The 24596-nt window shown below is 41.1% G+C and overlaps 1 protein-coding gene across 1 annotated transcript; it reads right to left on the bottom strand.

Annotated features, from left to right (window-relative positions):
- Positions 1 to 7439: 7439 nt before the first annotated feature.
- On the bottom strand, positions 7440 to 18322 carry LOC109429390 (uncharacterized). The gene is made up of 6 exons (XM_029873687.2): positions 18075 to 18322; positions 17733 to 18012; positions 17467 to 17667; positions 17043 to 17191; positions 16702 to 16980; positions 7440 to 7868 (listed from the first exon to the last, which is right to left on the bottom strand). Exons 1-6 carry the CDS (start codon positions 18195 to 18197, stop codon positions 7569 to 7571), a joined length of 1332 nt encoding a protein of 443 aa, XP_029729547.2. The 5' UTR covers positions 18198 to 18322; the 3' UTR covers positions 7440 to 7568.
- Between the last annotated feature and the right edge of the window lie 6274 nt (positions 18323 to 24596).

Genomic DNA, 24596 nt, shown 5'->3' with positions numbered 1-24596 from the left:
TGTTGATCTGAAGAACTAATTTTTGGAGTAGTTAAATTTGTTAGTACTTACCTCAAAAGAACTTTGGAATTGTTCGTAGAATTTAGTAGTTTAAGTTTAGAGTTAAATATGTGACGTTGCCATTTATGGTGCAAAAAATTACTGTAGCGGCTGTAGATATCAAGGGCTTAATTGAAGGACAAAAATTGGACTCAAGAGCCGAATAGCGCTGATGAGCTATGGCTATGGCTCCTCGTGTTTTCGCTCGCTCTATTGCGGCTTTTGCGTTCCTTCACTCCTCTATCTTGCTCCAGGTGTCATCTGTGATCCATTGCTTTCTCTGGGTGCGTAGCTCACCCAAATTATTCTCGCCGGTAGCGATGAAGGCGTTCTTGATGGTGCTTTAGTGATCCTCTCGTTTCCATCTTCTGGAATATCTGCAGCACGGTTCTCCAGATCCTCGACGAAGGACGAAAAAAGAGTGTAAATTTCTGCGACATATAATGCACATGATTGGAGCGTGGGATATCACAGCAGTTTACATGACATATCATGTAAAAGTCATAAAATATCATGTAAATTTCCATTATATGTCATGTAATTCAGCATGACTCTGAGTGTTTACATGGCATATAACACAAATTTACATGATACATCATGTAAACCATCATAACATTAAGTTTACATGATTAAAATGAAGTTTACATGACGTGTAAATCTCATTATTTTTATCTGTGCAACAGTGAAATAGGTCTTCAGTAACTTTCACTTTATGGCACAAATCTCCCAAATGGAGGAGAACGTGACTCTGGAGCCGACCTACTGAACTTTAACGAAGACACAGTTCACTTTTGCGCCCATTTAGCCACAGCTAAGCGTAGGAATCCAACATGACCGACCATGTTGAGGGTGACGGGTTCGATTCCCGGTCGGTCGAGAAACTTTTCGTAATGAACATTTTCTTGGGTATAGACTGTAGCATAGGGTCCCAAAATTTCAGGTGCGCGACCCCCTTTGGCCAGCAGACGTACTTTTCGCGACCCACCATAGAAATTCTCCCATTTGTTGTCTGTTACAGTAAAATATTCGACTGTCTTTCGCGACCCCCTGGATGAAGGCTGGCGACCCCCCTGGGGGGTTGCGTCCCACAGTTTGGAAAACCGTGGACTATAGAGTATCTTCATCCACACGATATACACAATCAAAATGGTCATTTTCAGAGGATGCTCTCAGTTAATAACTGTGGAAGCACTCATAGAGCACTAAACTTAGATTCAGGCTTTGTCCCAGTGCGGACGTTATTCCCAGAAAGAAGAAGAAGATGAATAGTTAACCTTTATCAAGTAGATGGTTTTATACAGCAATTTTTCTTTTAAGGTCTCTTCCGGGCCCAATGGGTCAATACCACAATTCATGAATTAAATTATTTAGGGTTTATGGCGTTTCTAACCCCTTTCTTTTGCTTAATCATTTATTTGTAGGCTCAAACGCCAGCAGGCAATACGGAGCCGAATCCATTTGAAACTATTATTTTTACAGTTTTATGTTGATTTCTTATACACTATATTAGTTTTGGGGAACTGTAAAACTCGCGGTTTGGTCGAGACTAGGGAGAACAAAAATTGTTTTAGGCAGGGATGGGATTGTACGTCGAAATATCGATCCGTCTGGCAACTTCAAAACATGTTCCACAATCAAACATCAGCTATCCCATTTTGTCACATTAAATAATTGCCCTATCCTTTATAAGTCAAATCTATTAGGTAGGTGCAGGTAGCCCCGATCAATCGCTATTGATCGGCATTACTCGTGATAGATATTCACCACTGACCTCCTCGTATCGCCCAGAATACGAGAGGCAGTTTAGTCTGAATACAATCACTCGCAGTAACGCGTCGCACTCGAATTGTGCAAATAAATCGGTCGAGCAATAAATACGTAGTTTTTGTGCAAAGTAGTGGTTTCAATAAATCGGTCGATTTGAGTTAAGTTCTGTGTCGCGAGTTTATGAACCAGTATCCGCCAACGGTCCCGGTAAAGTATAGAAACAGTGACTATCCTTTGACCTTTAGCAGCGTCCAGTAGAGTTCTGGCGTTTCGATGCTGGTCAAACGTAGTGTGGACAAACGACCTGCAACGAAACAAACAAACGGGTTTTGGAGAGGGAACGGGGTAGACATCCAATACAACAAGAGGGGATCAAACAACTAAATCAATTTTCCTTAAGTACTCGTAAACGAGCTTCATGTATTCTAGGTCCAGCTTACCTAGAACATCTCTAAGGTCTACCTTCTCTAGTTTCCCTCGGGCCCTCAGGGATGCATTACACGTAGATCGCATCTGGCAAAACCGTATTCGGGACATTCCCACACCACATGTTTGATATCTTGGTAGCCTGCACCACAGCTACAACGATTGCTATCTGTGAGCCCTATTCGATAGAACAGCGAGTCAAGAGAATAGTGATTGGACATAAACCGACACATTACCTTGATAAAATCTTGGCCTTTGTTAGAACTGCTTCAAAACAAGTTGAATTTTATATTGCCGCTTGGGTTAACAAGCTTGATCATCAACTATGCACCGACAAATGTTACAACCGATGACACAATAAGAACGTATTTTATAAATGTATCGATAAATCCTACGGAGAGGGCCCAAGTTATATATCGGAATATACTCTGAGATTTGTTAACGAAAACTGCAGCACTCTTATTAGTAAAGAAGACTTGGTCCAACCAATTCACTAAGGGCCAGAATCGCAATCTAGCGGAACAAAATTAATTACTGCAAAACGAAGCATTTCCGGCACATGGTATCTTCGACAAAGTTGCTTGACATCAGCAGGAGCATCTATTGATAAGAGCGTAGTAGTTCGCAACTCGTCCGCATAAGTGGCGCCACCATCTGTTTTCGAGCCTACTGTTTTCGAGTTATTTTAAAAATAAAATACATTCAATAAAAAACCAGTTTTTAAGCTTATTTTGACATTTTTACTAGAAACCATGTGAGTTTAAATTTTTTCCCAATGCAAATATGTCAAACCAAACACATTCTATGGAAATATATTCAATATTATCATTAAAAATTTTAAATTTAAATACAAATTCGAAAAAATAGTGTGAATTTCAAGCCTTAATATCTCACAAAGCGCAAAAAATCGAAACTTAAAATTTTCAGCAAATACGAAGCAATACTAGGTGAACATACTGTCAAAAATTTGGAGAGGTATTTTTTGGTGTTTTTGAGATAATAGCTTTTTAGTAACACCATAAATATAAGTAGTGCCAGCGTGTAACTTTTTACTGTTGCATATTAGAGATGTCTTCGAGAAAGTTGTTCATTTTGACTAACTAAACTACTGTTTCTTAGACGTCAAGATTCCACGGCCTCCATCCATCCATCGGTCAGGCTAAGGCCGGGGTGGCCTCTGCTGTACATAGTAGCAGCCTCCATTCCACTCGGTCCATGGCTGTTTGTCGCCAGTTCCGCACTCTGCGTAGGGTCCGCAGATCGTCCTCCACTTGGTCGACCCACCTAGCTCGCTGCGCTCCACGTCTTCTTGTACCGGTCGGATGACTCTCGAGAACCATTTTAGTCGGGTTGCTATCCGACGTGACCCGCCCACCGTAGCCTCCCGAGTTTCGCGGTATGGACGATGGTTGGTTCTCTCAGCAGCTGATGCAGCTCGTGGTTCATTCGCCTTCTCCAAGTCCCGTCTTCCATCTGCACTCCGCCGTAGATGGTACGCAACACCTTCCGTTCGAAAACTCCAAGGGCGCGTTGGTCCTCTGCACGTAGGGTCCATGTTTCGTGCCCATAGAGGACGACCGGTCTAATCAGCGTTTTGTAGATGGTTAACTTCGTGTTACGGCGAACTTTATTCGATCGTAGAGTTCTGCGGAGTCCAAAGTAAGAACGATTTCCTGCCACAATGCGCCTCTGAATTTCTCTGCTGGTGTCGTTGTCGGCGGTCACCAGTGAGCCCAAGTACACGAATTCTTCAACCGCCTCGATTTCATCACCGTCGATATAAATTCGGGGTGGCGGGCGCGGTGATTCCTCCCTGGAGCCCTTTGCCATCAAGTACTTTGTTTTCCACACATTAATGACTAATCCGATTCGCCTGGCTTCACTCTTTAGTCGGATGTACGTTTCCGCCATCGTCTCAAATTTACGAGCAATAATATCAATATCATCGGCGAAACCAAGCAGCTGAACGGACTTCCAATCCAATTTCCAACTCTTGATATCTATGAAGTGGCCCAAGTTCTTGGACATATTCTGAGTAGATAATCAACATTTCCTCCCCATCCCTGCTGATCGTAAGGACCTGGCCAGGTGTCGAACAAAGAGGTCTTTCAATGAAAGGTTTGCCAAGTCCCAGGCAACTTTTCTGGCGCATTTATCGTCTGTATCGACAGCCACCCCAGGATGTGTACGGTCGGCTATGCTATGCTATGCTATGCTATGCTATCTATTCCCGACTAGCGTGCAAAATTAATGACTTATTTAACTCGTATTTGTGTAGAAACCTCCATTGTATCGCAAATTTGACATAAGATTGCTCCTTCTCTTGTCGATTGCATTCCACTCCGGGCGGAGATGCATGTGAAAATTTAAAGAAATAGGGGATATCGGGGTTATTTGAAGATATTTCAATTTTTAAGGCCGTGCGGTGAGCCAAACCAGCTCCATTCGATATTACGGAAGTTTTAACACAAACACGAATCGAATAAATCATTTATTTTGCACTTCAGGATTTTTCCAAAAAGGTCAAAAAAAGAGAGAGTGGGGTAAAACGGGCTCGATACACTGATTTCCAACACCGTGCGGCGAATGACCCCCTCCTTATCCGAAACTGTAGAGTTTTTTTGCAGTTTGTGTCAAAATTTCATTCAAATCCATCCACTCCGATCAGGGACATTGAATTTATTCGCGTTTTATACCTATTTTTTCCCATTGTGCATTGGCCAGACCCCCCCACCCTCCAAAAAGTCTACGTGGTTCATGAACGGCCCCAAACTTGCATGCTACTTTTCAAGGATGACTTGTATGGGAAATATCGTACCTAACATAAATTACTTAAAATTATCAAATTCGATTTGGTAAAACGAAATATTTTACATAAATCGCAATTTGCTTTTTGATTGCTAAAAAAATATATTTCCATGCTTAATGGCTTGCACTCAAAATAGCCCAAAGCCGCATATTTTGGCCTATAAATAGAGGTATAGCTCAAAAATGTGACGTGCTGGAGCAAATCTGAGCCCAGGTTCGGATGCAGCCGCCCAAAATCTGTCGGAGACACATAAGTTTGCTCTTGAGACAGATCAAAAGTTAATTTTTGTTACACTGTGTTGTCAAGCGTCGCGAACTCAGCAATCTTTGGTTGTGACTTAAAAGCCAGCTCCACGATAGAGACCAAATTACCATATAGAGTAAGGTGGGGCAAAAGTTCGACCCTAGTTGAAAATTCAATTTTTTTGAAAAAATCGAAGCAATTAAAAATAAATGAATGCCGTGTGGTGATTCTACCATCCATGAGCTAAAATTTTGCTGAACAAAGTTACGCCAAATGTCTTTTCAATTTTGAGTTACAACACCTTTTGTATGTGTGCGTCTTATTCGAACTCTTGCCCCACCACTGGGGCAAAAGTTTGAATCTAGTGTTTGTAGAATTTCGCTAACCGTAGCACACTATTTTGACACTTTGGTAACAGAAATACCTGAAACCAGTTAATATTTGATGTTGGAACTGGAATACACTTTAAAGTTCGATCTGGATTTTACCCAAATCAGGGTTAAATTTACTACACCAAAAATTAGTAATTTTCCGCCAAATTAAGATAAAACAACAACTTTTTTCAACTTTGATCGCTTTTTCTCACTAATTCCATCATTTTCAGAGAAAATATGTACATTTTACACAATTTTAGGTTTTTACCTGAAGTTGCCACATGACTCGAACTGTTGCCCCACAATTCGAACTTTTGCCCCACTATGTGTAAAATATGATTTCCAAATCTTTTTTGCAAAAAGTTATACATGCTAAAGTTTCTTCAAAATATACCTAGTTACGCCCCAAAATAAAAGACCGAGTTCGATTTCATTACAATTCCAATCCATGCGTTGGAAGGACCATCGCAAATTACATTTTTTTTAATCAAAAACCAACATTTTGTCATAACTTTCCGAAACATTGATCAATTTTCGTAAGTTTTGGAGTGAAAGACTCATTTTTAAAGAGGTTTCGAACAACCTGGATACCCGAAAGAAATAATTTGAATTGCGCTCAAAAACTTCAAAAGAAACTCTTGCCCCACTCGAACTTTTGCCCCACTTTACTCTATAGGCCGCTAATTAGACCGATGATCCTCTACGGACACGAGACATGAACGATGTTCGAAGAGGACCTGGAAGCACTTGGAGTTTTCTAGCGACGCATGCTATGGATGATCTTCGGAGGCGTACAGGAGAACGGTGTGTGGCGCCGAAGAAGGAGCCACGCGCTTAATGCGCTCTATGGCGAACCCAACATCGAGGAGGTGGCCAAAGCCGGAAGGTGGAAGGAAACGGTAAGACTTACGGATATTAACCCTGCAACGATTGTGCAAGAAATCTGGATAGTAGAAGACGACACTGAGTACAGCGGACAAGATGGTCTAACCGGGTCTAAAGTGATTCGGCGTTTGTACGACATTCCAACCATCGTCCACGCCGCGCAAATCGGGAGGCTACGGTGGGTGGGTCACGTCATCAGGATGTCGGATAGCAACCCGAATAAAATGGTTCTCGAGAGCCATCCGACTGGTACAACAAGACGTGGTGTGTAGCGAGCTAGGTGGGTCGATCAAGTGGAGGACGATCTGCGGACCGTTCGCAGAGTGCGGAGCTGGAGACACACAGCCATGGACCGAGTGGAATGGAGACGGCTACTATGTACAGCAGAGGCCACTCAGGCCTTAGTCTGATCGGTAAGATAAGTAAGGACGTTCCCGAGGTTGGTGAGAAGCAGCAGCGTACCAAAATGAATCGCATATTTTAATTGACTCAGTCTTATCTATGTAAGCTGAATAAATGAAACGAACGTATTTATGGTATTTTTTCATCTACTTGATAAGTTTCCAAATCATCATAAAATATTCTAAAACTCTAACGAAGTACCATAGCTATATGCGAGACACAGGTTTACCAACTTCCCTGAATGAGAGCAGCCAAAATAAACAATTCAATGCAAATTGTCTATAAATATCAGCAAGAACGAGAAACACGTCACAGGCCACCAACCACTCGTTTGGGATTTGATGTTTGAAAATTTATACTTTCGCACAGGAATGTTTGTTTGCACAGCATTACCATCGATCTTCGTTCTTGGCTCCTAAACTGCTCCCTCGCGTCAAACTACGAAAACACCCATTTGCAATAAACCTTTTGCTAATTAATTGAAACGAATGAACTCGGATGAGTCCTGTTCGGGACCATTTGATCAGATAATTTTTATTACAGGGGGTCATTTTTATTCTCCAACTAAACGTTAAAAACTAAATGCTAGACATGTTGCGACAATGATACGCCTAATTTAATCACTATTTTTTGACATTTGCAACTGCCAGCGTTGTGTCACTGCACTCCGTAATGCTGGTGTAGTTTTGGCTCAGCTCGTTGGATTTTTCCTTCTCTAGTTGCTGCTTGGCATCTATCGTCCCACTGCCATCGCCAGTTCTATTTCGCTTCTCGGCTATCAGATTGCGAATGAATAGCAGCGCAACGATCTTCTCCAACAGTCCGATCAGTCCCAGAACCGACAGGCCCAACAGGAAGCCAAGCGATCCGCCCAAATCAGCAACGAACTGGGTCAGGTCGTATCCGTGGAACTCTTCGACGATCTGAGGAAAAAAGGATAAAAAAATAGAACGTCACAAATAGATACATAGGGAAACTTATCCTCTAGAGTATTTTCTTGCATTTGAGTTTTTTTTAACTTTTTTTGCATTCCTTGAAATATTTTTTTTCTCAGAATATTCAACTTTCTTCTTTGGCAATTGCAGTAGAAATTAAAGAAAAGTTGCCTTTTCTGGAGGCAATCTTTCCGATTGGCCCTCCAGCCATTGAATAACTTTTAACATTTACGCTAGACAGTTGTCCGAGAATTTTTCCACTAATGTTTTCGATAATTATATCCTCGGCAAACAAGCATTAGTAGAATATCATTAGCATCGGCAAACGTAGTAAAAAAAAACAACAAATTCTGGTTACATTGATACAACAAACATAATAATTAAGGAAACAAAAAAAAACGCTCAACCTGTGTTGCGTGTTTACGTTATTACCTGGGCAGTTTTTTTTATTATCGTACAAATTGGGCCGAATGGTCTCAGAATTTCATGAAACTTTTTCCACAGGCAGGGCTCATGGATATATGAACAAAAAAAATTGAGGAAAATTCAGGGTCGCCTATTTTCACGGAAAACTCAGGTGGAATTTTTTTGTTTTCCCCTGACCCTACTTTGAAAAATCATAACTCAAGAACGAAGCATCGTAGAAACAAAGTTTTTTTTTTAGAAAATGAAAGCAAATTGCCTCAGAAATCCAAAAAAATATGAACTGGAAAAAGTTTCCCACAAAATTTTCCACAGTTGAGAAAATTTGTAAAGAAAAGCCAGGAAAACAATGCCCGAACTCGTGGAAAATTTTCGAAAAAATATTTTTGAGAAGGTAATTTCATAAGCTTTAATCGCTGAAAAATTTGGAATGCACTTTTTTTTCGTTTTTGGGTTTTGGCCAATTTTGTTGAAAAATGTCCAAATGTGCCATAAAAGCCTTTTCTTTGAAAAATCATAACTCAAGAACGAAGCATCGTGGAAACAAAGTTTTTTTAATGAAAATGAAAGCAAATTTTCTCTGATTTTTCATAAAAAGGCTTTTATGGCACATTTGCACATTTTTCAACAAAATTGGCCATAACTCAAAAACGAAAAAAAAGTGCATTCCAGAAATTTCAGAGATTAAAGCTTATAAAATAACCTTTTCAAAAGTATTTTTTCGAAAATTTTCCACGAGTTCGGGCATAGGTTTTTCTGTATTAACGAGATTTTTTTTCGGGAATAGTTTTTCCGGCTTTTCTTTACGAATTTTCTCAACTGTGGAAAATTTTGTGGGAAACTTTTTCCGGTTCATATTTCTTTTTTTTTTGGATTTCTGAGAAAATTTGCTTTTATTTTCTAAAAAAACTTTGTTTCTACGATGCTTCGTTCTTGAGTTATGATTTTTCAAAGTAAGTACCCAGACAGCCAGTAATCGTATAAGATGTTGTATAAGATGATAAAGTGGAGGCCATATGCGTGCATGCCTCCATTGAGGCGCATGTAAAATGTACGCATATCACCTCCACTTTAACATCTTATGCAACATCTTAAACGATGACTGGTTGACTGGGTAGTGTCAGGGGAAAACAAAAAATTTCCACCTGAGTTTTCCGAGAAAATAGGCGACCCTGAATTTTCCTCAATTTTTTTTGTTCATATATCCATGAGCCCTGCCTGTGGAAAAAGTTTCATGAAAATCTGAGACCCTTCGGCCCAAACCCGTACGGTAATAAAAAAAATCCCCACCTGCCAACGAATAGAGAGTAGTTGATGCACAAATTGAATCATAAGTTTTTATTGAGATTTCCTAAGAACTACTGCCAGGTAAGTTTGTCAATTTTCCGATAGATTTCGGATTATTCTGAGGGTTCTAGAAGAGATCTCCTCGTGTGTTCTTTCGAGATTTCTTATTGGTAATTCAAACAATTCATCAAAAAACAGTAAAAAAAATGTTGCAGCACTTTTTAAGGGTATTTTTAATATTGCTCACTCTTACATTTCTTTGGGAGTTTTTCATGAAAATATAATAATTGCAACAATGAATCCTTTAAGTCTTCTTTCATGAATAAAACCAGGAATTTTACTAAAATGGTCACAAAAAATCCCATAAAATGCATCATAAATTCATACAAAGTTATTTTTTTTATTTTATGTACTTTATAGATGGTGAGATCCCAGATAGCTCATTATGATATCTAAAATATCCCTGAACAAATCTCGTTAAAAACCCCTTAAGGAAACCGAAAAAAAACATTTAAGGGATCCTGGTTGAACTCAATGAAGGAATCATGGGAGGAGTTCTTGAAGGAATCTCGGAGAGAAGCCTGCATAAAAACCCTGATAGAATCCCAGGAGAAAACCTAGGAATAATTCTAAGGAAATCCCTGAATCAATCCCGCCATAAAAAAGAAGTTGAAGTAATCTGTTAAAGAATCTCAAAAGGAATCCTTTTGTATTTCCTGGAAGAATCCGTGGAAGAATACAGGAAGAGAGTTCTGAAAACTCCCTGAAGATAGCCCAGGAGAAATTTCTGAAAGAATCATTGAGGGAATTTCGGAAATCTGAGAGAGACACCTGAAACCCCCCCCCCCCCCCCAAAGAAATCTCAAAAAGAATCCCTGGAAAAAAAAATCGCGAATGAATCCTGGAAATCTTTAACAACGCCTGGATTAATCCCTCAAGAGAACTCAGAAAGAACCAATGAAGAAATCATGGGAGGAATTTACAAAGGAATCCCTGAAATGATCCAGGAGGAAGCTCTAAGAGTCGAAGGCAATTTCGGGGAAAATCGATGAAAGAACTCCAGGAGAAACTCCTAATAGAACACCATAAACAATCCTGGAATAATCCCTGAAGGCGGAATACTCGACGTAAACCCAGGACGGATCGATGCAGACATCCTGGAAAGATACCGAAAACATTCCCGGTTGAATTTGCTAAAGGAATCCCTGAAATAAATTGCCAGAAAATACCCATTGAAGAATTTCAGGTGAACGAGGAGCGGACCTGGTGTGATAGTTAGAACACTTGACTACACTAAGGTCTTTTTTTACACGGGTAGTTTTTCTGCTTTAACTCGGTCAATTCTGGGAAAATTCACATGAAAATTTGTACACAGGTAGACACGGTTAGTACTACCTGTGAACGGAAAATCAGAAAAGCAGAAAAATTACCCGTGTAAAAAAAGACCTTAGTGTATCACGCCGAGGACTTGGGATCGAATTCCACTCCCGACAAACTCGCAAAATGTGAGTTCTTCCTTCGGAAGGGAAGTAAAGCGTGGGTCGCAAGATGAACTAGCCTAGGGCTAAAAATCTCGTTAATACAGATAAAAAAAAATCAGGAAAAATCAAAACAGAAGTCCCAGGGGGATCTCTGAAAGTAATCCACGAAAGATTCTCAGATGGAAGATGAAATCCCTGATCTTTGAGGGAAACCTTAGAGAAATTTCTAAAGGAATCCCTGAAAAAAAAAGAAGCTGGAAGAAACCCCAACAGTTCAAAGAATCTCTGCAGGAATACCTTAATGAATAAATCTCAAGAGACATACCTGAAGACGCCCCTTCAGCCAACCACACATCGTAAATCATAGTGTGGATAATTTCAATTATTTTCATTATCTGTCGCATATTATTTATTTCCGATTTATCTACGTAGTCAACGCTAGAAATCAAAAGATAAAGAGTAGTTCTTTCAAATGAGTAAAAATAAAAATTACTAGAATCAGTCTTTTCCACTTGAGCTGTTGAGCCATTCGGACCTAAAATTAAAAGTCAGTGAGTGTGAATCCAAAGTGTCAGTATAATTTTACTGTGAGTCACAGTGGAAAAGTCATCCTAGAAGCGTTGACTAATCAGAAGAATCAGGTAATACACTTCTATTAACACAGCTTTGGCAGCCACCCTTAGTTATACCCCGATTCCCTAACGACTATCTCAGGACCCGTTAGTGCTAGCCTACCAGCACATATACGCTGGTATTAGGCCACGTGCGCCGTCCAAGCCCCTAGTGAGCACCAGTGGATTGGCTATTTGCCGGAAGTAGCTTCGACCCGTGGAGAGCCCGCAGGTCTCAGACCAACACTTCCGCACCCGAATCATCCGTGGAAGCCAGTCGGGAGCCACACCTTAAAGAGCACGTGGAGCTCATCCGAGTCCAGCCCCAGTTCGGGACAGTTCGGGGTCTCATCCCGAAGTATAACGCTCCCAAGGAGTGAGAGCCCTTTGCCGAGCACCCCCGTCGAGTGCAGCCGTAGCCGCCCCACCATTCCAGTTTTGCCGTCCTCCCCGCCTCCAGTCTGATCCCGATTCGCCGGCCGGCCCCTGCGTTACCCCATACACACCCACACAACAGTTAATGTAAGTAACCGTTAATAAACAGTGCAGAGAGAAGATAGAAGTGTGTTTGTTTGTATCTCCGATCCGTGTTCCGCAAACGTGTTTGAAGCCGACCTTGTGAGACCTGTCTCTCAAGCTCGAGCTAGTCGCTAAGGTCCAAAGTCAGAGAGGGAGAGTTGCTGTCTAGTAATAACCGGAGGAGTGGAAGGAAGGGGTAATCTGCCCCATTCACAAGAAAGGCGACCATTTGGAATGTGAGAACTTCAGGGCGATCACTATTTTGAATGCTGCCTACAAAGTGCTATCCCAGATCATCTTCCATCGTCTGTCACCTAAAACAAATGAGTTCATGGGAAGTTATCAAGCCGGCTTCATCGACGGCCGGTCGACAACGGACCAGATCTTTACCGTACGGAAAATCCTCCAGAAATGCCGTGAATACCAGGTCCCAACGCATCACAGAACAGCGTAAGGATTTCGGGTGAACTATCCAGTTCATTCGAATCTCGACGGGAACTACGACAAGGTGATGGACTTTCCTGCCTACTATTCAACATCGCTCTGGAAGGTGTGATGCGACGAGCCGGGCACAACAGCCGCGGAACGATTTCTTCAAAATCCGGTTCATTTGTGTGCTTTGCGGACGACATGGACATTATTGCCAGAACATTTGGAACGGTGGCAGAGCTGTACACCCGCCTGAAACGCGAAGCAGCAAAGGTCGGACTGGTGGTGAATGCCTCAAAAACAAAGTACATGCTGGTAGGCGGAACCGACAACGACCGGATCCGTCTGGGTAGTAATGTTACGATAGACGGGGATACTTTCGAGGTGGTGGAGGAATTCGTCTACCTCACATCCTTACTGACGACGGCTGACAACAATGTGAGCCGTGAAATTCGGAGATGCATCATCAGCGGAAGTCGGGCCTATTACGGGCTCCAGAAGAAATTGCGGTCGAAAAAGATTCACCCACGCACCAAATGCACCATGTACAAAACGCCAGCATGCTCGAGGAGGACCTGCAAGCACTCGGAGTTTTCGAGCGACGCGTGCTTAGTACGCTCTTCGGCGGTGTGCAGGAGAACGGTCTGTGGCGGAAAAGGATGAACCACGAGCTCGCTGCACTTTACGGCGAACCCAGCATCCAAAAGGTGGCCAAAGCCGAAAGGATACGGTGAGCAGGGCATGTTGCAAGAATGCCGGACAACAACCCTGCAAAGCTGGTGTTGGCAAGTGATCCGGTTGGCACAAGAAGGCGTGGAGCGCAGAGAGCACGATGGGCGGACCAGGTGCAGTGTGACCTAGTGAGCATTGGGCGCTACCGAGGATGGAGAGCGGCAGCCACAAACCGAGTATTGTGGCGTACTATTGTTGATTATGTCTTGTCTTAATGATGTTGAACAAATAAATGTATGTATATGCTTGTTATTGCACATTTTAATAGTCGAATAGTCTCTGAAATGAGTTTGTTTTAACTCTTGTATTTATGATGCAGGAAACGAAATGTTTGTATTCCTCTTTTTTCTGTAGGGATATAACAACTATGGTAACCATCATTTCAACTTAATATGTAGGTTTTGAAAATATGCATATACACACGATTACTAATAGTTAGTGGTGCAAAGATTTCAACAACGATGTGAAATGTGCTTATTTTTTTTGGAAAATCATCAATATCTTTTGAACGGAATGACGTAGCAACCTTCTCAGCGCACGAAAATGTGCATTTTTTTAGCTCTAAAAATGGTTCTTTGACAACTTTGAGAGAAATTTGAAACAAAAAAGATAAAGCGTTCAAACTGTTTTGATCAAATTTTGAGCATTTTACCATAGTTTTCCTAGGGTGGCGCTAGAACAAATCGGTTTATTGGTTTATCTTTTTTGTTTCAAATTTCTCGTCAAAGTTGTATAAGAACCACTTTTAGAGCATCCAAAAACGCACATTTTCGTGCGCTGTGGAGGTTGCTACGTTATTCCGTTCAAAAGATATTGATGATTTTTAGAAAAGATAGGCACATTTCAAGTATTTTTTTACTTGAGTTTCAAAAATAACACCCCTCTAGTTTTTTGATATTTCTTCTTTTGAATGCGGGCAAAAGATATGTTTTATGTTTGCCCCAACCCGTCATATACCTTTTTGAAAAACAATGATTTTTTTAAGAAAAACACCTGTAACTATTGAACCAAAAGAGATAACGACCATCTCAGCAGCGCACGGAACGACGCGTCCTTAAATGCACTACAAATGTTTTTAGGGCGACTTTGATGAAAAATCAAGACTGCAAAAGATAATGCCAGAAATCCTTTTTTTCTTTGACTACTTTAAGGCGAATATATAACGAAGCCACACCTCGAATTTTCAAAAGCACAAATCTAAAGAACCGAATGTCGGTTTGAGCTGAAAAGTTGATCGATTGGTTACCCGCTGGTGGTGACCAATCGATCAACTTTTCAGCTCAAACCGACATTCGGTTCTTCAGATTTGTGCTCTTGAAAATTTGAGGTGTGGCTTCGTTATATAAAAATATATCCATATCGGTCAATTTTAGAGCTACATAAAAACTGCATTGAGCATACATACTCAAAACTGATAGATCTACAACTTTCCCAAAGAACGTATATAGTTATTCTTACAAATAAAAAAGTTTAGCTTCCAATTTCTTTGAAAATATGGAGCACCCTGATTATCATACACATTGGAAAGAGGGCCTTATTATTAGGGGCAACATTGTAGAAGACCATATTTATCTAAACAAAACATTTGAAAGCGCTGAATGCATCTTTGCTCGTAAATGCACTGTGCACTGTGCTAATTTCACAAGAACTGAAAGTCAGAGTAGAAGGTCTGATGCTTTTTGGATTCTATATCTCAATTAAGTGGTGCTGCAAAACTCAGTGGTTCTCAAGCTGAGGAGAGGATGCTAATGTTTTTAACTCTACGTTTCTACGTTTCAAGTAGTACTTATTACCAAATACTAGCGTTGAATCCTCTCGGGTTTCCAATCTGGGGTCACGGCCCATGCAAATTTCTCAAGAATCTAAAGTTCGATGAGAAAGTGAAAATGTTTTTTTTATATTATGCAATCAGTGGTTCCCAATCTGAGGTCCTGATCCATGTTATTTTTTTATATGTTGAAAATCTTAAGAGTCCACAAGGATCATTTCTTATAATTAAGGATTGTTACAAAACAGTGATTCCCAAGCAGAGGTAACGGTCTATTTGGCGTATAGTTATCTAGTATGGATCTGTTTATAAACCACTTAGAATAAATTTTGGGCATTCAGATGCCCCTCGTCCCCCTTAGGAGCCCATGAGACCTCTCTCAAACCCCTGAAGCACCCCTGATATCCCCTGAAACTTTCTGAAATTACACGGAGACGCCCTTAAACGCCTTTGAGGCCTCTTTGGGCCTCCTGAGAACCCCTGAAACCACATGCGATCTCCTGAAAGTCAGTAATATTCGCAAAACATCCATATTAAAGATACTCCTTCTTGAGAAAACTAATCCGGAAAACATGTTCACTTCTCCTAGCACTTTTGCTTCTTGCAAAATTCTTGTGGAACGTAAACAAAGATTGGAAACCACTGAGTTTTGCAACACAACTATATTGTAATCAGTACTTCATCAGGCGTGAATCGAAAAATAAAATCATTTCATCCTAATATTTATGGTTTTTGAGAATTTCGCGTGCCCCGTGACCATGAATTGAAAACCACTAATCTTTGAAATGCATCTCTTTCAAAGATACTGCTCTTCAAGCTGACAATCCAAAAAACATTTGCATTACTTTCTAGCACTTCCGATGCTTCAGAAATTATCGTGGCCCATGACGTCATATTGGTTACCACTGAGAGGAACTCTCGCTGAGACCGGCCCACTATTTGCATGTTCTCAAAAATGCTTAAGGTGGTGATTTTTTGAAAGTCCTTCCTAAAAAAGTAAGGAAAATGCATTTGGTTACTTAAATTGATGGACCCCCCGATAGTTAGAGCCACAACCATTTGTGCGGACCCCTTGATTTTGGTCAATCGTTGGCTCGTTTAAACCGTTATAACTCGAAAGTTTCTCTAGAAACCAATTCAAAGCGAAATGTTTTTGAAAAGAGGAAAGATAGAGGTATTTTTTGCAGTTATAAAAAGTTGGGTATATGGCCAACCTAACTGATTTCGGCCGCCATCTTGTATTGACATACCAGAAGGGAGTCGGAAGTGTCCGATAATGATGGACGTATTTTTTTAATGTTTTCATGAAGTGGCATCTTGCACAGTGGCAGATGTCCTTTTTGCACCACTTCCGTCTTACGCACCAGTTTTTAAAATCGCTAAAAATCGATGAAAATTAGTTTAGTGAACCTTTTTGCTGGGGTATGTATCAACCAAATATTGCCTAGTTGCTGTTACCATTTTGAAAGCCTAACAAATGAGGCTACTTATCATTGAAAGCGATAAAAGTTTGAAAAAATGGCATCTTACCTTACTTTCTGCTACAATCAAATTTATATCATATAGCTTACCGTAACCATTTTCGAGGTGTAATACAGCCAAACTTGCCCGGACGGGACGTTGATCCGGTAGTGCTTCCTATTCATAACGTACGCCGTAAAGATGGTCGTTGAGCACGGTTGAAAACATCCGCACACGCGACTGTCCAGATCTTCCAACCGTTTGTAGTGCTTGATCAACTGCTGTGTCTCGTTGGCCGTGTCACACAGTTCCTGCTCGATGTCCGGCATCCAGGGACCCGTACAGCCAACTATGTTGACCACGTGGTGCCAGTGGCAGAGCTCGCTACACTGTTAGAAAGTATTCGAGGGCGTCATAAAACGTCTTTATAAGAATTTTAATGCTGGCCTACCCTAGTGGAGCTCATTTCGTTTTCGGTGGTGCACATATTTTCCGCACTCGGAAGCATGTAAAAATGCTGTGTGGTTAGCTTAATTTCGATCTCTTCGTCTACCTCCATGAAAAGATATTCAACGCGGCCGGACGATTGCATGCGATTTTCTGTTCAAGAAAATGGAAACAGCAAAACTGATTCAGTTTGATGCGCCTGGCACGTAGGCTAGCTGGGAAATGCTGTATGGCTGTAGCAATAAAATGAATGAAAAACATAGCAACATGTTTCAAAACTTGCTGTTCTGTGACTCAACTGTTCCAAACGAATGGTTCAGCCGAGGGCTGAAAATCTCAATAAGATAAAAGATAAATGATAACAATAACAAAAGCTGTTGCAATCACAAGGATGAATTGAATAATTGATTAGCAACAATTTATTTTACCTGCAAAACCTTCAACAGGATCATGGATAAAAATGTGCCACCCGGGTAGGTCTTCACCTAGATAGTATACATCGTCCCTGATGTCATGCTGCAATAGAATGGAAAATCCGACGTCCTTCCATGAGTGAGTTGTCGTTGTCAATGGGTTCAATGTGAAACACTGCCCCATATCCAGATGCATACTACTAATTACTTCGACATCTGTAAGTACATTGACTTAGTTCACAACACTGAAATGTCCAAGCTTGTTATTGTTCAAATTATACTTTCGGTCAATCCATCCAATCCATACTGTATGAAGAATTCACTTTCGTTGTACGTTGCATCCCGAAAAAGGTCGTCCAGCGACGCTTGGCTAAAGTCGAACTTATTGAAAGCATTCGCATACTTTGGATGCTGCGACAGATTGTACCGTTCCATAACGTCGAATTTGTACGGCGGATTCCGGCAGAAGGTGATCGCTGGGTAGGACATCGACTCGTTCAGGTCGAATCTCGAATGGGTCGTGATGGGTGGATTTATCAATTTGTGGAAGCATTCCGTTAGCTGGATCGAACAAGATTTTCTCATTACACACTGTGAAGATTTCAGAATCACATCACTACAACCTGGAAGATCACAACGACGCTGCAAATGCTGAGCACTATTATCCTCACCAGCCGTTTCGGATCGTAACACAGAAAGTGCAGCACATCCCAGAACTTTTGCTTCAATTTTGTTTGACTGATCATTCTTAGCCTATAATGATCACTAATGAACGATTCACATTTTTTCCAGACATTTTATCGAAGCACAACATCGAGGATCACGAGTAGAAAAACTTATAAATGTTGTTGGACTTTGGTATCAAGTATTTATATGCATTGTTGAATCCCTTCCACCTCGCGTAGAAATTTGATTGCTGTGTCATAAATATTCCCTTGCTTATCAGTACGTAGACATCGTACTAAAACGGATAATCGTGCTTGGTGCCAACAGATTATGTGAGGAAGAAATCAATGTACTCTAATATGCGTAACTTGGAGTGATTTGTGGCTGATTGCAATTTATGTAGCTATGATAGTTCAATAGGGTAATCTTCTGTCTATTTTTTTGTATCTGCCACAGGATATGTCGTTGTGTTGTTCAGGGTTGGACAATTAATTTATAATATGTTTCTTGTTATCACTAGGTATTAGACACATCATTGTAATGATGTTTGATAAAAATCAAGTGTGAGAATTTGCAATTTGCAGGGTTCCTGTTCAAAGTAATTAAGTTAAGTGAAGCAAACAGTTTTACAATATTGTCTACCCTTTGTTGATCTCTATTTATTGTCCTACGTCTCTTTTTACAACACATACCTAAAAGTAAGGAAATCTGGGATAATACGCAACTTTGAAAGACGAAGGTGCCACGTTGCTTCATCATATGTATGAAGTTTCCTTTAGACGTAAGAAACTAGATGAAACATTGAGCCGATTAAGCCCCATAATGACTGATACAATCGAAAGAAAAGCATAAGGATAGCGTCCAACATAGCTCTGGTTCTTACAAGGCACCATAAGGCTGTCCATATGTGCTGTCCATAAGCTACGTACACTTTTTTTCGACCATCTCAGAACCCCCAGGAAGTATTAGCGGAGAAATGGAAGGTATCGTGTGTCTCATCTACAAAAAGGGCGACAAGTTGGATTGCGGGAATAACCGCGCGATCACACTACTGAGCGCTGCCTACAAGATACTCTCTCAAATTTTATGCCACCGCCTATCACCGATTGCAAGAGAATTCGTGGGGCAATATCAGGCTGGATTCATGGGTGAACGCGCTACAACGGACCAGATGTTCACTATTTTCCAGGTGTTGCAGAATTGCCGCGAATGCAACATGCCCATACATCAGGTATCAGGTATCAGTAGGTCGGCTCTAGAGGCACGTTCTCCTCCATTCGGGAAATTTGTGCCATCGCCATGAACACGAGCCTATTCATCATTTACCTGACGGAGAAGGGAAGGAAAAAGGATAGGACATGGGAAAGGACAGGTAAGGGAATAGGATTGTCATACTCGCAAAAGCGTACCACAATGGGTTCAAATAGCGTCCTGAAAAGGACACTGTAATAACGCATAAGCGTGTCACAATGGGTTCGAACAGCGCTCTGAGTAGGGCACTGTGATAATGCATAAAGCGTAAAGAGAGCCTATAGCTCTTTACCACAGCGGGTCAAGAACAACAGAACGTCCTGAAGATTCAGGTTTCTGTAGTCAGTTTCACTTAATAAGTGTTTTCTGAGTACTCGGGAACGCAATTGCGCAAAAACTGGACAGTTACATATTAAATGATACGAAGTTCCATAATCGGATTCACAGCAATCACAGGCAAATCAATCAGCTTGCTGAATATTCGCCATGTGATAGCTGAGTCGGCAGTGGCCAGTCAATGCTTTGACCAGCATGCTGCAATTCTGCTTAGACAGATTAGTTAGATACTTCGCCACCGTAGATGTGGCTCAGCACTATACAATTGTGTTTGACGACATGACTACAAACTATTCCAGTATTTATATATTTAGGGATTGTTGATTTTGTTCGGTGATTGCAACACACTAAAACACGATTTATAACGTTTCGGCCTACTGACTTTCAGCCATCATCAGATCTAAAATATATTTTCAAATAGTTACAATCTTATAATTCATCTTACAATTTTCTTCACCCACTTGTATAAATCGATGTTCTTGCCACCAGTGTGGCTTTACTACTAAACCCCCCTTTTCACACATCTATCCATCTTCGTGTTGGTTCGGTTGCGTCACTCGGTTCGGTCTGCTCGTATGTGTTGAGAGTGTTCGTATTTTACCCACTAGACCGTTGTACGCTGAGTCGATCCCTCCACATTCGCGCTGCATGTTAACAATTTTGTCGTCACCGAGCAGCTTAATGTGGAAGGCCTCCGCAATGGTTCTGCTTGCCTGGTTGTCGATTCTTTCCAGAATTTCCGTGTTTGCGAAATCGAAGTTGTGTCCTTCGTCTAGGTGGTGTTGGGTTAGACCTGTTTTTGACTCCTTTTTTCTTATGTTGTTCTGGTGTCAAAAACAGGTCTAACCCAACACCACCTAGACGAAGGACACAACTTCGATTTCGCAAACACGGAAATTCTGGAAAGAATCGACAACCAGGCAAGCAGAACCATTGCGGAGGCCTTCCACATTAAGCTGCTCGGTGACGACAAAATTGTTAACATGCAGCGCGAATGTGGAGGGATCGACTCAGCGTACAACGGTCTAGTGGGTAAAATACGAACACTCTCAACACATACGAGCAGACCGAACCGAGTGACGCAACCGAACCAACACGAAGATGGATAGATGTGTGAAAAGGGGGGTTTAGTAGTAAAGCCACACTGGTGGCAAGAACATCGATTTATACAAGTGGGTGAAGAAAATTGTAAGATGAATTATAAGATTGTAACTATTTGAAAATATATTTTAGATCTGATGATGGCTGAAAGTCAGTAGGCCGAAACGTTATAAATCGTGTTTTAGTGTGTTGCAATCACCGAACAAAATCAACAATCCCTAAATATACAACTCAACGGTGACCAAAACCCTTAAGAATATTCCAGTATTGTTTGTGCTGAGTGGTAGCCCAGGTGTCAATCTGAAGCTTCACCCAACACTTCGATATCGGAATAGCTGGCTCAGGGCCAATGAAGTCATGTGATGCTCCAGTGCGAGCTAACTCATCAGCCAATTCATTTCCAGCGATGGAAGAATGGCCAGGTACCCATACAAGGTGAACAGCGTTTGCTGAATTCAGCTCCTCAATTTTAGGTCGACAAGCGATAACTATCTTCGACCTGGAGTTGGCCGAAGCAAGTGCTTTAATAGCAGCCTGGCTATCTGAACAGAAGTATATTACTTTGCCCATTACGTGCTGCTGAAGTGCTGATTTCTTTCCGCACATAAGAGCAAAGATTTCGGCCTGAAAAACGGTGCAGTGTCTGCCAAGTGAATAAGACTGATACAGCCTTAGCTCACGAGAATAAACACCAGCACCTGCTCGACCTTCGAGAAGGGAGCCATCAGTGTAACATACGATGCCGTCTGAAATACTTCTCTACCGAAAACCAGATGTCCACTCTTACCGGGAAGGGAATTTCGTGGAAAATGTCCTATATGGAAAATTACAAGCAATTGTAAGATCACTTTTAGCAATGACAACTTTGTCCCAATTCACCAAAAGTGGAAACAACGAGGTGTGTGTTGAACTGCGGTTAACAGGAATTTCCTCTAGTAAACCGAGTACCCATAGGCGGTAAGTACAAGAAAGTGCTTCTTGTTTGAGATGAATGTGTAGTGGGGCAACGTCAAAGAGAATTTCGAGCGCTGCCGTTGAAGAGAACGCTCCAGACATCGCCATTAAGCACATCCTTTGGAGATGGCCTAACTTTGATTGGACCGTTCTCACTTCGCCCTTTTGCCACCACACAAGACATCCATAGGCCAATATTGGCCGAACAACAGTTGTGTAGATGCATTTGATATACTTGGGTTTTAGACCCCAAGTTGTACCAAAGGTTCGCCGGCATTGCCCGAAGGCCAAGCTTTCTTGATTCTGAACTCAACATGAGGTGTCCAGGAAAGCTTGGAATCAAGAATGACTCCAACGTACTTCACCTGTTCAGTCACATTGATTCAAAAAGACGCAAAGGTCGAACACCATTACGGTTTCGCTTTTCCGTGAGAAGAACAATAGATGTTTTACTCGGATTTACCGAAAGGCCATATTGGCGACACCAACCCTCAACTACCTGAAGAGCGTTTTGCATCAGGTCGAAAAGGGTGCTGATGCACATACCGACTAACAATGTTAAGTAGTCGTCGGCAAAACCATAAGTAGGACAACCGCTATTATTGAGTTAACTCAATAGCGTATCTGCTACGAGATTCCATAAAAGTGGTGATAAGACTCCCCCTTGGGGGCATCCACAAACACTCAATTTCCTAATCGCCGCTTGACGCAATGTCGAGAAGAGATGTCGGTTTTTGAGCATTTGGTGAATCCAATTGGAAATCATTAGAGATATACCATGACCCCGTGCGGCTTCCAATATGGCATCGAAAGGCACGTTGTCAAAGTCACCCTCGATATCTAAGAAAACACCCAAGCAGGATTGCTTTTGAGCGAATGCCTTCTCGATATCGTAAACAACTTTGTGTAAAAGAGTCACAGTGGACTTTCCAGATTGGTAAGCATGTTGGTTCACATAAAGAGGCACATTGGCCAGATGAACATCACGGATGTGATGATCGACTATGCGTTCTAAGCATTTCAGAAGAAAATAGGTCAAACTGATAGGTCTGAAGCTCTTTGCTTCTTCATACGACGCGCGGCCCACTTTCGGAATAAACTTCACAGTAATATCCCGCCAGGATTTGGGAATATACCCTGTAGCAAAACTGCAAACAAGTAGTTGTTTCAAAATATGTTTGAAATGATCAAATCCCTTCTGAAGCAAAATAGGATAAATCCCATCTGTCCCAGGAGATTTGAAAGGAGCAAAGCTAATAAGTGCCCATTCAATCGATTCTAAAGTTATGATACTCCGAGAATCATAACTACAAGAAAAGACATCAGGTTCATCCGAAGATGTAATATCCACACATGCGGGGAAGTGTGCACTGAATAAACATTCCAAAACTTCCTCATCAGAGGAAGTGAAATCACCATTTGGCAAACGAAGTTCATTCACTTGAAAATCCTTAGATTTTGCAAGGATTTTGTTCAATCGACTGGCTTCACTCAGACTGGAAACATTTGTACAAAGGTTGTTCCCACCGGATCGTTCAGCAGACCGAAGAGCTTTCTGGTAGGCCTTGCGAGCCGACCTGAAAGCCTCCGATCCAGCCGAACGTCGTCTGTTCCAACTCTTTCTACATTCTGTAGGGTTTTAGTCACCGTCCAATGGTATATTTATTGGTTGTTGATATTTTTCGGTGAAAAATATCAACAACCAATAAATATATCTTTCTACATTGTTTCCTGAACTTCGCCAGATCGGAGTTCCACCAAGGGGTTCCTCTTGTGGTCTTCACAGACCGCAGAGGGCAGGCTTCTTCAAAAGCTTCCATGATGAAGGCCGTTGTAGTATCAACGGCATCATCTAAATCACTTGGAGTGTCAATTGATGGTGAGTATCCATGAAATTTGGCTGCAACCAAATCGGTAAAGAGATCCCAGTTGGTTGACCGGGGATTCCTGAAACGCAAAGTTTGCGAAGTAACATTCACATGTTCAAACAAGATATAACGATGGTCAGATAAAGATTCTTCATCTGACACATGCCAATTGGTCAGCTCATGACTAATTCTGCTAGAGCAAAGGGTTATGTCTAACACTTCCTCTCTACCAGATACCATGAAGGTTGGGCGGTTGCCTATGTTAAGTAATCCAAGATCTGTACTACTTAGGTAGAGTAAAGTGGGGCAAAAGTTCGAGTGGGGCAAGAGTTTCTTTTGAAGTTTTTGAGCTCAATTCAAATTATTTCTTTCGGGTGTCAAGGTTGTTCGAACCCTTTTTGGAAAAGAATCTTTCACTCCAAAAATTATGAAAATTGATCAATATTTCGAGAAGTTATGACAAAATGTTGGTTTTTGATCAAAAAATTGTAACATGCGATGGTCCTTCCAACGCATGGAATGAAATTTTAATGAAATCGAATTCGATATTTTATTTTGGGGCATAACTAGGTATATTTTGAAGATGCTCTAGCATGTATAACTTTTTGCTAAAAAGATTTGGAAATCGTATTTCACACATAGTGGGGCAAAAGTTCGAATTGTGGGGCAAAAGTTCGAGTCATGTGGCAACTTTAGATATAAACCTAAAATTCTGCAAAATGTACATATTATCTCTAAGAATGATGGAATTAGTGAGAAAATTCGATTAAAGTTGGGAAAAAATGTTGTTTTATCTGAATTTAGCGGAAAACTACTAATTTTTGGTGTAGTAAATTTAACCCTGATTTGGGTAAAATCCAAATCGAATTTTAAAGTGTATTCCAGTTCTAACATCAAATTTTAAGTGGTTTCAGGTATTCATATTACCAAAGTGTCAAAATAGTGTGCTACGGTTGGCGAAATTCCACA

This window comes from Aedes albopictus, chromosome 2 (assembly GCF_035046485.1).
Source record: "Aedes albopictus strain Foshan chromosome 2, AalbF5, whole genome shotgun sequence".
Classification (NCBI taxonomy): domain Eukaryota; kingdom Metazoa; phylum Arthropoda; class Insecta; order Diptera; family Culicidae; genus Aedes; species Aedes albopictus.
Note: the sequence above shows the minus strand (reverse complement) of the source record. Positions and strands in the feature narration are given on the sequence as shown.

What these genes read in the sequence shown, in the direction of transcription:
- LOC109429390 (XM_029873687.2), bottom strand. Translation starts at nt 18,197, where the DNA reads ATGATCAGTCAAACAAAATTGAAGCAAAAGTTCTGGGATGTGCTGCAC. An exon ending in TCCTGTTGAAGGTTTTGCAG is followed by an intron (nt 17,192 to 17,466) that starts GTAAAATAAATT and finishes TTTCTTGAACAG; the next exon opens with AAAATCGCATGCAATCGTCC. An exon ending in ACGAAATGAGCTCCACTAGG is followed by an intron (nt 16,981 to 17,042) that starts GTAGGCCAGCAT and finishes ACTTTCTAACAG; the next exon opens with TGTAGCGAGCTCTGCCACTG.